This window comes from Theropithecus gelada, chromosome 13 (genome assembly GCF_003255815.1).
Source record: "Theropithecus gelada isolate Dixy chromosome 13, Tgel_1.0, whole genome shotgun sequence".
Lineage (NCBI taxonomy): Eukaryota > Metazoa > Chordata > Mammalia > Primates > Cercopithecidae > Theropithecus > Theropithecus gelada.
The window spans coordinates 1,481,840-1,493,693 of record NC_037681.1 but is presented as its reverse complement, the minus strand read 5'-3'; the positions used below and the strand labels follow the sequence as shown (position 1 = coordinate 1,493,693).

Here is an 11,854-nt window from a genome sequence, read left to right as displayed (position 1 = left end):
TTAACAAAGTGAAATGAATAGAAATCATGTAAAGTATGCTCTCAGACCACAACAGAATTAAACTAGAAATTAATAACAAAAAGAGAGCCGAAAAGTCTCCAAATACTTGAAGATTAAACAAAGTACTTCTAAATAACACATGGGTCAAAGAAGACATCTCAAGAGAAATTTTAAAACACTTTGAACTAAATGAAAATGCAACTTCTCAAAATTCATGGGATGCAGCAATGCAGTACTTCGAGGGAAACTTATACCATTAAATACATATGTTTTAAAAAGAGATCTAAAATTGATCATCTAAAATTCCACCTTAGAAAACAATAGAAGGAAGGGCAATACAAGCCTAAAGCAAGCAGAAGAATAAAAATAATAAAAATTAGAGAAATCAATGAAATTGAAAACAGGAAACAATAGAGAAAATAAAACAAAAGCTCCTTCTTAGAAAAGATCAATAAAATTGGTAAAACTCTAGTCAACCTAACCAACAAAAAAAAGAGAAGACAAAAATTACTAATATCAGAAACAATAGAGAGATCATTACTATGGATCTCACAGACAATAAAAGGATACCGAAAGAATATTATAAATGGATGGGGCCACTTGTGTATGGCAAGCTTGGCTATTCCTTTTCTTTCTCATCCTGAAAGAAGGCAAAGGGTCCTAGCTCTCCGTATTACCTTCCCTTTCTCACCACCCCACTCTCTTTCTCAGAGGGAAATTGGGACATGAATCCATCAATCCCAGGAATATCATGTAATCTCACTGGGCATTATTTTTTCCCATATTTCAGCCAAAATATGCTAAAATCTCACCACTCAAAAAAAAAATGGTTAAAGAAGATTCCCAAATTGCATAAGCTTTAGGCCCCACAGGAACTCTATCTGCTTTGTTTGCCATACTGAAATTTCTGCTAAGATCTAGGGGGAGCAGGGGCAGTCAGGGTGAATTTGAGACATCGGTTTGGTGCACCAGAGTTTTTCTTTTTCAATAAGGTGTTTTGTGGTAGAAGAAATAGCAATGTAATTCCTACAGTGTAAGAGCTGAAAGACATTAACCTCCTTGAGTTAAAAGTCAGAAAACAAAAGCACAAAAGGACAAGAACAGACAATCCACACACAACAAAGAAAATTCAAGTGATTACAGATCTACAGAAAAAAGAAAATTCAAGTGATTACAGATCTACAGAAAAACCGTCAACCACAATAAAAATTAAAGGAAATAGCAAAAATTATCCCACTTCTTGCTTTTCTCAAAATAATATTGATGCATACACACACACACACACACACACACACACACACACACCCCCCACACATACTAAGTCCTCACTTAACATCATGTATAGGTTCCTGGAAACTGTTATTTTAAGTAAAATAACATACAGCAGATCCTCAAAAAGTATTTTTTCATTCAATGCGGGTTTTTTTACAATGTCGATTGAAAAATTGGTTTTACTAGATGTTGTTTAGCTTAAAGTTGCAGTTTCTCAGAACCTACAGATGACAGTGAAGACTTACTATAAGCATATGTGTGTGTGCGTGTCCGTGTATGTGTGTGTGTGTAATTTTTTTTAATTCCTGGGGCTGACCAAGAGTTAGTGAAAGAAGAACTCTGATGTGGCCAACAGTGTACATCTGTCAAATCTTTGAAAGCCCAACTTGCCTTTACAGCCATTTCCTTCTAAAAATTCAAACCAAGAAAATAATTCAAATGCACAAAAAGATATATATGCCAAAATGTATCTTTGTTTATTACTTTTTAACAGCTATGTGGTTTTTATACTCCATAACATCACTTTAAAATATATAATGTACAAACTGTTAGAAATATAAAGAGGAAATAGTAAATCCACAAATACATTTGAAAAACTTACAGTTCTTTCAGAAATTAGATCAAGTAGATAAAAATTTTAAAAAGACATAGCAGATATGGGTAATACATTTTACAAAGCTTGATCTAATATAAAAGAATTTTGTGCCCAATCAAGTATACAAAACTGTGCCTAAACTTATTTATGAAATCAACCATCAATCAAAAATTTAAATTTCAAAAAGCGTAAAGACAGCCACATTCTCAGACCACAGAGCAATAAAATTATAAACCAAGGAAGGGGGAAAATAATCTATCCGCTTAAAAAATTGTTATCACCTTTTAAGAACTCTTATGATAACTAAGAAACAAAAATTGAAATTATACACTATTTAGAAATTACTGTATCATAATTTAAAAAGTACGCATGACCTAAATGTCTAATTAATTGGGCAAAGTATAAGTGGAATATTATGCAGATATCAGATAAGATTCATGAAGAACGTGTTATAAAAGAAATTGGCTGAAATAAAATTTTTACGGAACTTCACGATTAAAAAATTTTTAAAGCAGGCTGAAGACCTGAATAGGAAATATGATGACAGTGATGGAAAAAAATTAAAAATACATAAGCATAAGATAAAAACAAAGCAAATACAAAACAATATACCAAAACGTTAGGAGTGATTATAATTCCATATTGGCACTATAAGCCATTATTTTTGTTTTGTTTTCTATTCTCCAAAATACTTTTAACCTAAAAAAGACAGCAAAAGTGAGGCAGAGAGGAATTTTAGGGACTTGCTAAAGTCACAAATTCAATGCACGGCCCAGGCCACCCCCAGCTTCCATTGCTATGTCTAATCAGCCCGGGACTTCGGTAAACAACAACAAAAAAAACCAGGATTCACATCACCAGGAGAGAAACCGGCTCGGCCTAAGGACTTGGTGTTGGCTGACAGCAGGACACGCTTCGACTAAGGAGCTCTGGTTCCAAGCACCCCCAGAGCCAGCGTAGGAGAGGACCTTCCAGGTAAACTAAAACCAAGAGAGAGATGAAATTGGCGAATAAGTCAAAAGAACCTCAGAGGGACTTTGGCTCCCGCACCTTCCCACCTTCGTGCTCCGAGTCGTTTCCTGTCCCCACAGCGCCCGCTCCCAGCGCGCGCAAGGCTGTCAGATCCTTGCGCCGACCCTTCTCTGCACCGTGACCTCAGTGTCCTGCGCGGGAAATCAGAGGCCGGACGCTCCACCTGCCCCAGGGCACGCCCTAAGCCTCCAAGCCCATCTCCTTCCTGCTGGGTGCTCACCTCCTCCTCCCCGCGGGCCCACGGCCTTCTTGAGGGGCTGCGGATGCGAATGAGCCAGCGAGGGGATCCCCGCCCGCGGCCTCTCGGCATCTCTGCCCAGCCGTCCCGACAAGGGGACCAGCAGACGCAGCCAGCTCAGACCCGGGTGGGGCCTCGGCACCCAGAACCGCTCAGGATCTCCATTCCAGTCCCTTCGCATTTTCTGACAGAGACGGAGAGTTGGGAGAACGAGACTCTCAAGTACGGGGACTTCTACCCACCATTAAAGCTTTGACATTCTGTCCATTTCTTTTTTCTTTTTTTCTTTTTCTTTTTTTTGAGATGGGAGTCTCGCTCTGTCGCCCAGCCTGGAGCGCAGTGGCTTGATCTCCGCTCGCTGCAACCTCCGCCTCCAGGGTTCAAACGATTCTTCTGCCTCAGCCTCCCGAGTAGCTGGGACTACAGGCTTGCGCCATCACGCCCGGCTAATTTATTTTATTTATTTATTTTTTAGTGGTAGAGACAGGATTTCGCCATGTTGGCCAGGCTGGTCTCGAACTCCTGACCTCAGGTGATCCGCCCGCCTCGGTCTCCCAAAGTGTTGGGATTACAGGCGTGAGCCACTGCGCACCACGCCCGGCCCATTCTGGCCATTTCTACAGACGGATGCATTGCACAGGAGGCTCACAGCACTAACTGGTAGATACTGCGAGATGCTGGGAGGTTAGGGCGCCTACTCGCAAGATCCCTGGGCAGTGTCTTGGGCTAGAAATGCCATAATTAGCCGCTCGCTCTTTTGATCCCTTGCAAACTGCGAATCCCGCTGCACCTCCGCCCCACCCGAGTGGTAATTTCCTAGTGGTAATCTAAGTGGGCCTGTGATAAGATAGGTAGCTCCTGGTGGTGGGGGTGAGAAGGCGGGGAGCTGGAGCCCCAGCCAGGGGCTAGGCTGTAAGGGCTGGGGCGAAGATAGAGGCTGCTGGGCCCCCAGATGCAAGACCGGAACGTGCACCCGCTTAGTTTTTGCTCGAGGTCAGTAAGATGCAGACTGAATTCGAAGTCGCTCCCTCCTCCGCTCACCCCAACCAGGCCAAAACTAAAACAGCACCGCCCCCTGCTGGGCCGAAGGGGCGTCAGATTTTGCTGGACGCGGGTGACGGGCAGTGTCCCTGCTGCTAGTCCTTAGTTCTCTGGAGTGCTCACGCTCCCTGGGCCTCAGTTTTTCTTCCTCCGTAAAATAAATGCGCTGGGCCGGATCTTTTCTGAGTGCTCGTCTCGCTACGGATTCTAGATCCCTCGTCTGGCCTCCCCGCACCAGGGAGCTTCAGGCGAGCCTTCGCTGTCCCCTAACCCCACCAGCTCTGGACCCCGTTTCTGCCTCAGTACTGCGCGCTGAGCTCTGCCCCTGCCCAGGACCTGACCTCCTCAGGGGCCGCTGTTCCGTGGGGTAACAGTGGGAAACTTGTCGGCCGTCTCCGCTCAGGGCCTCGCTGTGCACAGAAAGATGAATTCATGGGCAAGGTGGCGGAGGGATCCAGGCTCTGGTGGACGCTTTACAGCCCCGCCAAGACTGGCCCCGAGATTTGCCCAGAGCCAGCGGCTGAGGGTGGAAGGGCTGCAAGGTCCAGCGCCTTACTTAGCTAGGACCCGGCCCCACCGCCTCTCCAGCCGACCCTGTCTCCACCGGTGCGGTTGCTGCTAGGTTCCCAAACACAGTGCTGCTGTTTCTGGTCTGACATCGCGGCCCTGCTCCTGCCTGCCTTCAGCCTGGGCTAGCCCCCCGCCCTTCCCCCAGCTCCCTAGCCCTGCGCCCACAACACTCCTCCTCCGCCTCCTTTAGGCTGATTCAGGCTCACCGGCTCTCGTCGCCCTGGTGGCCCTCCCCAGCCCTCCTATGCGCCTGCTCCGGGTGGCGCTCCGCTGGGCTCCTCGTGCGCCTGTCCGCGACCGCACCCACCGCATCCTGGCACCCCCATCGTGGCATCACATGTTCCCTTATCTGTCCTCATGGCTGGCGTGTCTGTCTGCGGTGGGACCTGCAGAACAGGAATTGGTGCCGGGTCAGCAGCCGGCAATGAAACCGGACGAAGCCTGCAAACCCCACACATACGCCAGCTTCACATAGCTTCTCTCCATTGCACAGCAGCGTGGGAAAGCACCGTTCTCTACCCTCCAAGTAAAAAGCTGACTGTGGGGCACAGAGGAGATCCTATAGCATGGCTGTGCTTCTGGGCACGCGCAGAAACATTCCCAAATGAGTTTTTTGTTGTTGTCGTTTGTTTTGTTTTGTTTTGTTTCTTGTTTGTTTCAAGATACAGGGTCTTGCTGTGTCGCCCAGGCTGGAGTGCAGTGGTCCAATCACGACTCACTACAGCCTCGACTTCTGGGCTTAGGCGATCCCCGCCCCCCGCCTCAGTCTCCCTAGTAGCTTGGACCACAGACCTGTGCCAGCACGCTGGCTTTTTTTTTTTTTTTTTTTTTTTTTTTTTTTTTTTTGAGAGAACCTGATTTCCTTCCAACCAATTGTGCTCTCCTAATTCCAACAACCAGATGAAGCTTCAACGCTTCTTTTTGTTCAGAGGCCTCCTGAGTCCTGTCCTACTCACAGTAAAGGCTCTGACAAAAACAAACAAAAAAACCACCACCACCAACAACAAAACATCATGGGACAAAATAAACTGCATCTTAAAAAGGCTCATTTCTCTCTTTCTCTCTCCCTCCAATTTGTTGTCTTGAAACGGTTTACCCAAAATGGAAACTTTAAAAAAACAGTGGAAAATTTTCTCTCTGCACAAGATGGTTAATTCTTTTGGGTGCTGGCCTGGGATCCATGAAATTACCTACACTCGACCGTAAAACTTTTCACTCCCATGTTTTGCAAACTGACGACCTTGCTGGCAACAAGTCCCCAGTGTGACTTTCCGAGGGAATTTGAGTGGCGCGAGGTGGAGGATGGGGCCGCACTATGTTGCCCAGGCTGGTCTCCAACTCCTGGACTCAAGTAATGCTCCCGTCATGGCCTCCCAAAGTGCTGGGATTACATGTGTGAGCCAACGTGCCCCCCCACAAAGGGCAGTTGACCTCAGCGTCTGAGGTGTGGAGGGAGCAGCTTGTTCCTTTTTCCTGCTCTACTGGGAAGGTACAAACCACGCTAAGCAATCCTCTTCAGTCTGTCCCCACAAAAAGAGGAAGAGAGAGGAGTTGCTGCAGGCCAAGGACAAGGAGAAAGGGAGGAGAGAGCCCTTGACTTGTCCCATTTCTTGACTTTCCTTGCCGTGGTCTTTCCTTCCTCTCTCCAGGTCCACACGTCTCCTTCTGTAGTCCTAGAAATGGGTCACCCCCTACAGGAGTCAGAGCCTTCCCCTAGCCCTCATGCTCTGAGGATGAGTGGGTGGAAACAGTCGCCTTCCCTCTCACAATGTTTCCATCACTGCATCCTCCAGCTTGCACCACTCAGATCCCCTCGGAAAGTCACACGGGGGGCTTGCAACCAACAAGGTTGTCACCGTTTACATAACGTGGGAGTGAAAAGCTTTATGGTCGAGTTGAGGTTATTTCATGGATCCCAGGCCAGCACTCAAAAGAATTAACCATCTTATGCAAAAAGAAAAATTTCCACTGGCTTTGCAAAGTTTGTTTTGGGTAAACTGTTTTAAGATAGCAAATTGTCACATACACATAAAAGAGAGAGAAAGAAAGAAATGAGCCTTTTCTGGATGCAGTGTATTTTTCCCCATAATTATTTCTTTTACTTTCTTTTTTTTTTTTTTTTTGCAGAGCCTTTACTGTGAGTAGGACAGGACTCAGGAGGCTTCTGAACAAAAAGAAGAGTTGAAGCCTCGTTTGGTTGTTGGAATTAGGAGAGCACAATTGGTTGGAAGGAAATCAGGTTCTGTAAGCATCAACAAAATTCGTAGTTTAAGTGATGTGAGTTATGGAGGGCAGAGAGTACTTGGTATATGGAAGTTACTGAAACAGAGCAGTGGACAAATGGGCAGTCTGCAGAAGAGAAAAAGCTGAATAGCCAGCAAACATGGGCCCAGATGCTCAGTCTCAACCTTAATAAGAGAGGTGCAACTTTAAACAACGAGATACCATCACACCTTATCAGATTGGCAGAATTAAAAAGACTGACAAAACCAGGAATAACAAAGCTCGTGGGTAAATGAAAACTCCTCTACAGCTGGTGTGAGTGTGGACTGGAACCATGACTTTGGAGAAAAGTATATCAAAAGCTGTGGGGCACATCTTTCAAATCGGTCATTTCTCACAAGATTGCCATACTCCTCAGTCATTCCTTTTCCAGGAAAACACCCTAGAGAAAATCTTGTACTTGGACTCTAGGGAATGTATACAAGGATGTCCATTGTAGGTTAGCTTATAACAGCAAAACCCAGAAATAGCCCAAAAGTACATCAACAAAGGAATGAATAAATAAAAGTGGTAGTTGTCATTAAACCTTTTTCCTGTTCTTGTATCACCCCAAAGTATGAAATACTATGAACTCCTTCACTCATTAAAAAAAAAAAAAAAAAAAAATTAGGCCAGGTGTGGTGGCTCATGCCTGTAATCCCAACACTTAGGAAGACATAGGCAGGTGGATCACTTGAGATCAGGAGTTCAAGACCAGTCTGGCCAACATGGCAAAACTCTGTCTCTACTACAAATACAAAAATTAGCCAGGCATGGTGGTGCGTGCCTGTAATCCCAGCTACTCATGAAGCTGAAGCAGGAAAATCGCTTAAGCCCAGGAGGTGGAGGTTGCAGTGAGCCAAGATCGCACCACTGCACTCCAGCCTGGGCAACAGAGAGAGACTTTGTCTAGGAAAAAAAAAAAAAAAAAAAAAAAGATTTAGCAAGGAACAGTGGCTCATGCCTGTAATCTCAGCACTTTGGGAGGCTGAGGCAGGAGGACTGCTTGAGTCCAGGAGTTGGAGGCTCAGGAGTTGGAGGCTGCAGTGAGCTGTTATCACACCAATACACTCAACCTTGGAAAATCAAGGAGTGGGGGGGCTTGCCCCTGTTGACAGAGCTAGACTCTGTCTCTAAAAATAATAATAATTAATTGTGGCAAAATACACATAACAATCTTACCATTTTGACATTTTAAGTGTACAGTTCAGTGGTATTGAGTACATGCATATTGTTGTGCAACCTTCACCACCATCCTTCTCTGTAACTCTTTTCACCTAGAAAAACTGAAACTCTATAACCGTTAAACAATAACTCCCATTCCTCCCTCTCCCCAGTCTGTCCCAACCACCGTGCTACTTTCTGTCTCTATTATTTTGACTACTCTAAATACCTCAAATACACAGAATCATACAGTACTTGTTTTTTTGTGACTGACTTAATTCACTTAGCATAATATCCTCAAGATTCATCCATATTGTGGCACGTGTCAGACTTCCTTTTTAAGGCTGAATAATATTCCACTCTAAGTATATACCACATTTTGTTTGTTTAAATAAATCTTATTGTGTATATATAAGTTTATACAACATAATGGTGTAAGACACACATATTTAGTAAGATGGATACTATAGTGAAACAAATTGATATATCCATAATCTCACGAAGTTACCCATTTATTTCCTCCTGTAGCAAAAGCAACTGTGCTCATCTAGCAAAAATCCTGAAATAATACACTATTATTAACTATAGTCTTCATGTTGTACTTTATTTGACTTGTTCATCCTATATGTTTGCCACTTTGTATCCTTAGATCCATTTCCTCTCTCCTACTGCAATCTTGATAACCACTGTTTTATTCTCTATATATTTGACCCTTGTCAAAGATTCCATAGGCCAGGTGTGGTAGCTCACACCTGTAATCTCAGCATTTTGGGAGGTCGAGGCAGGTGGATCATCTGACGTCAGGAGTTCGAGACTAGCCCAGCCAAAATGGCAAAACCCCATCTCTAGTAAACATACAACCATTAGCCAGGTGTGGTGGCGGGTGCCTGTAGTCCCAGCTACTCGGGAGGCTGAGGCGGGAGAATTACTTGAACCCAGGAGGCAGAGGTTGCAGTGAGCCAAAATTGCGCCACTGCACTCCAGCCTGGGCAGTGGAGTGAGACTCCGTCTAAAATAAATAAAATAGGTAAATAAAAGATTCCACATATAAGGCCGGGCGCGGTGGCTCAAGCCTGTAATCCCAGCACTTTGGGAGGCCGAGACGGGCGGATCACGAGGTCAGGAGATCGAGACCATCCTGGCTAACACGGTGAAACCCCGTCTCTACTAAAAAAATACAAAAAACTAGCCGGGCGCGGTGGCGGGCGCCTGTAGTCCCAACTACTCGGGAGGCTGAGGCAGGAGAATGGCGTGAACCCGGGAGGCGGAGCTTGCAGTGAGCTGAGATCCGGCCACTGCACTCCAGCCTGGGCGGCAGAGCGAGACTCCGTCTCAAAAAAAAAAAAAAAAAAGATTCCACATATAAGGAAGATCATGCAATATTTTTTTTCTGTGTCTGGCTTATTTCATTTAGTATAACATCCTCCAGGCCCGTCTAGGTTATGGCAAATGGTAGGATCACTTCCTTTTTTATTTTTTATTTTTATTATTTTTTTAAAATTCAGTGTCACCTATTTGTCTCAAATACAAGTACAGTGAGTATTAACAGGAATGACAATAGAGTAGCAAAAACAGAACTGGTAGATTTGCCCAAATTAACTGTTTCTCCGAATTTGAGGTGTATGGCAAGCTGAATGCTTGATCTCTCAGCAATTGTTAATTACATTATCAGCTTAACACTTTCAAACACTACGGGAGGCATTTCTCTGTTCACATAGACTTAAGTACACCCATGCTAAGCTGTAAATAGTCTGCCTTCCATTAGTTTGGTCTCTAAGCACCATAAATATGTAGACTTCAAATCAGTCTGTGAGACCCAGTGACCCTCTCTTCAGAGGCATCGGTAATACGTTTGGCAAATGTCTTGAAACATATACAATGTTGATAATAAGAGTCCCAAATATGTATTTTTAAAAATGTTAACATTAGGAAAAAAATTATAATTATCATCAGCTCTATTTCCTGAAAAAGTTCAGTTGAGGTAATTTCTGCAAGTCACAGCTCCACATTTCCATACTCTTCTGACCCTCTTTTTGACTGGGCTGTGGTCAATAGAATCTGAAGATATATCTCCAGAACCTTTCATTTGATAATCAAAAGTCAGCTCTTCTCCAGCATGTATGGTTCTCGTGGAAAACAGTGCTCTTTGGGAAAGACGAGTATTGAGGTTATCAATGAAAACATTGAACACCTGAAGATTTGGGTCACAACTGTGATTCACAAAATGAGACACATTGCCGTATCGAGCTGCATCCACTGTGAATTCATTAGATTCATAGTCCAGATCAAAGAGATATGTGATTCCCTTGTTGTCATAGAACTGTCTCCGTCTTTCAGCTTCTTCACTTGTGATTACCTCTCCAACATATTCCATGACAAAACTCATTCTTTTAATCTTCACAAGGGTCTTTATACCCCTGCCATGTCCATTGCTAGTTTGAAAGATGCAGAGCGAATACTGTGTGCCCTTTTGTACAATCCTATTGGGACAGTCAGGTTCACATTGACACCTTGAGTTGCATTCGTAGATGGGAGTACCAGGTGGGATTTTAATTTGTTGGTTTTTATTATAAGCCAAAAGAACTCCAGCTTCAGCAGGACAACATTTTTGAAAGAAACAATCTGTGCATGAATGGCCAAAGGTAGCTTCATTGACTAAGCTGATTCCAGGAGCTGGTTTATATTTGTTAATGTAATAGAAGTCTGAAGGTGGGCCCTCTAAATCAGCAGTATTTTCAACAAATATCGTTCCTTTATGATTCTTCCTTCTGTTGATTTCATCTTGCGATCTCTACAGAGCTATCCTTTGTTTAGTCTTCTTCACAATGTACTCAGTGATGGCAGGTTTCAAAGTTTTGTTATTGTCTTTCGGAGTTATTGCTTTGCCTTTCTTTACCTGAGATAAATAATTATGCTTGTCATTAGAGAACTGCTGAAGCAGTAATGAGCACTTCAGATTTTGCAAAGGTTCCCAAGTATTTGTAGAATCTGGCCATCCTTTCCATTTTACAAGATAATATTCCATATCCTTTACTACCTTGTAGTCACACAAGTATTCCACCTCATAATTATTTAGATTCCTTTTGGTGATTCCAATCAATTTACATGTGAGCTTTTCTTTTCTACATAATTCCTGAAGAGTATCAAGTGAAACTAGGCAAGGCACACACCAAGCTGGGAATGGGGAGGGCAAGGGGGTCGCGCTCCAGCCTCACCTCCTCGCGCCTCGGCCCCCACCGCCGCCATCTTGTGGAGATCTCCTCCTGTTTTAAGACTAAATTCCTTTGTATATATCCATACCACAATTTCTTTAACCATTCATCCATTGATAGTTGTCCAGGTTGTCTCCATATCTTGGTTATTATGAATAATGCTACAAAAAACATAGGAGTACAGATACCTTGGTGAGGTGGTGATTTCATTTCCTTTGGGTATGAGCCCAGAAGAGAGATTCCTGAGTCCACATTTTGTTTATTCATCCAGTAATAAACACTTGGTTTGCTACCACATTTTAGCTACTGTGAAAAATGCTGTTACAAAATGAATGTACTTCTTTACTCAGTTTTAACTTAACATCAAACATTTTTCATCACTATAAAGGATATCATTTCCAAAGTAAATGTTGATTTTTAAAATAAAACCTTATTCTTTTAAATTATTTATAATAGCACATAAATATC

The 11,854-nt window shown here is 43.6% G+C and overlaps 1 protein-coding gene across 1 annotated transcript; it reads right to left on the bottom strand.

Annotated features, from left to right (window-relative positions):
* Positions 1-10,082: 10,082 nt before the first annotated feature.
* Positions 10,083-11,428, bottom strand: LOC112604683 (histone-lysine N-methyltransferase SUV39H2-like). Its single transcript, XM_025353960.1, has 3 exons — positions 11,390-11,428; positions 11,071-11,348; positions 10,083-10,530 (listed from the first exon to the last, which is right to left on the bottom strand). Exons 1-3 carry the CDS (start codon positions 11,418-11,420, stop codon positions 10,147-10,149), a joined length of 693 nt encoding a protein of 230 aa, XP_025209745.1. The 5' UTR covers positions 11,421-11,428; the 3' UTR covers positions 10,083-10,146.
* Positions 11,429-11,854: the final 426 nt, after the last annotated feature.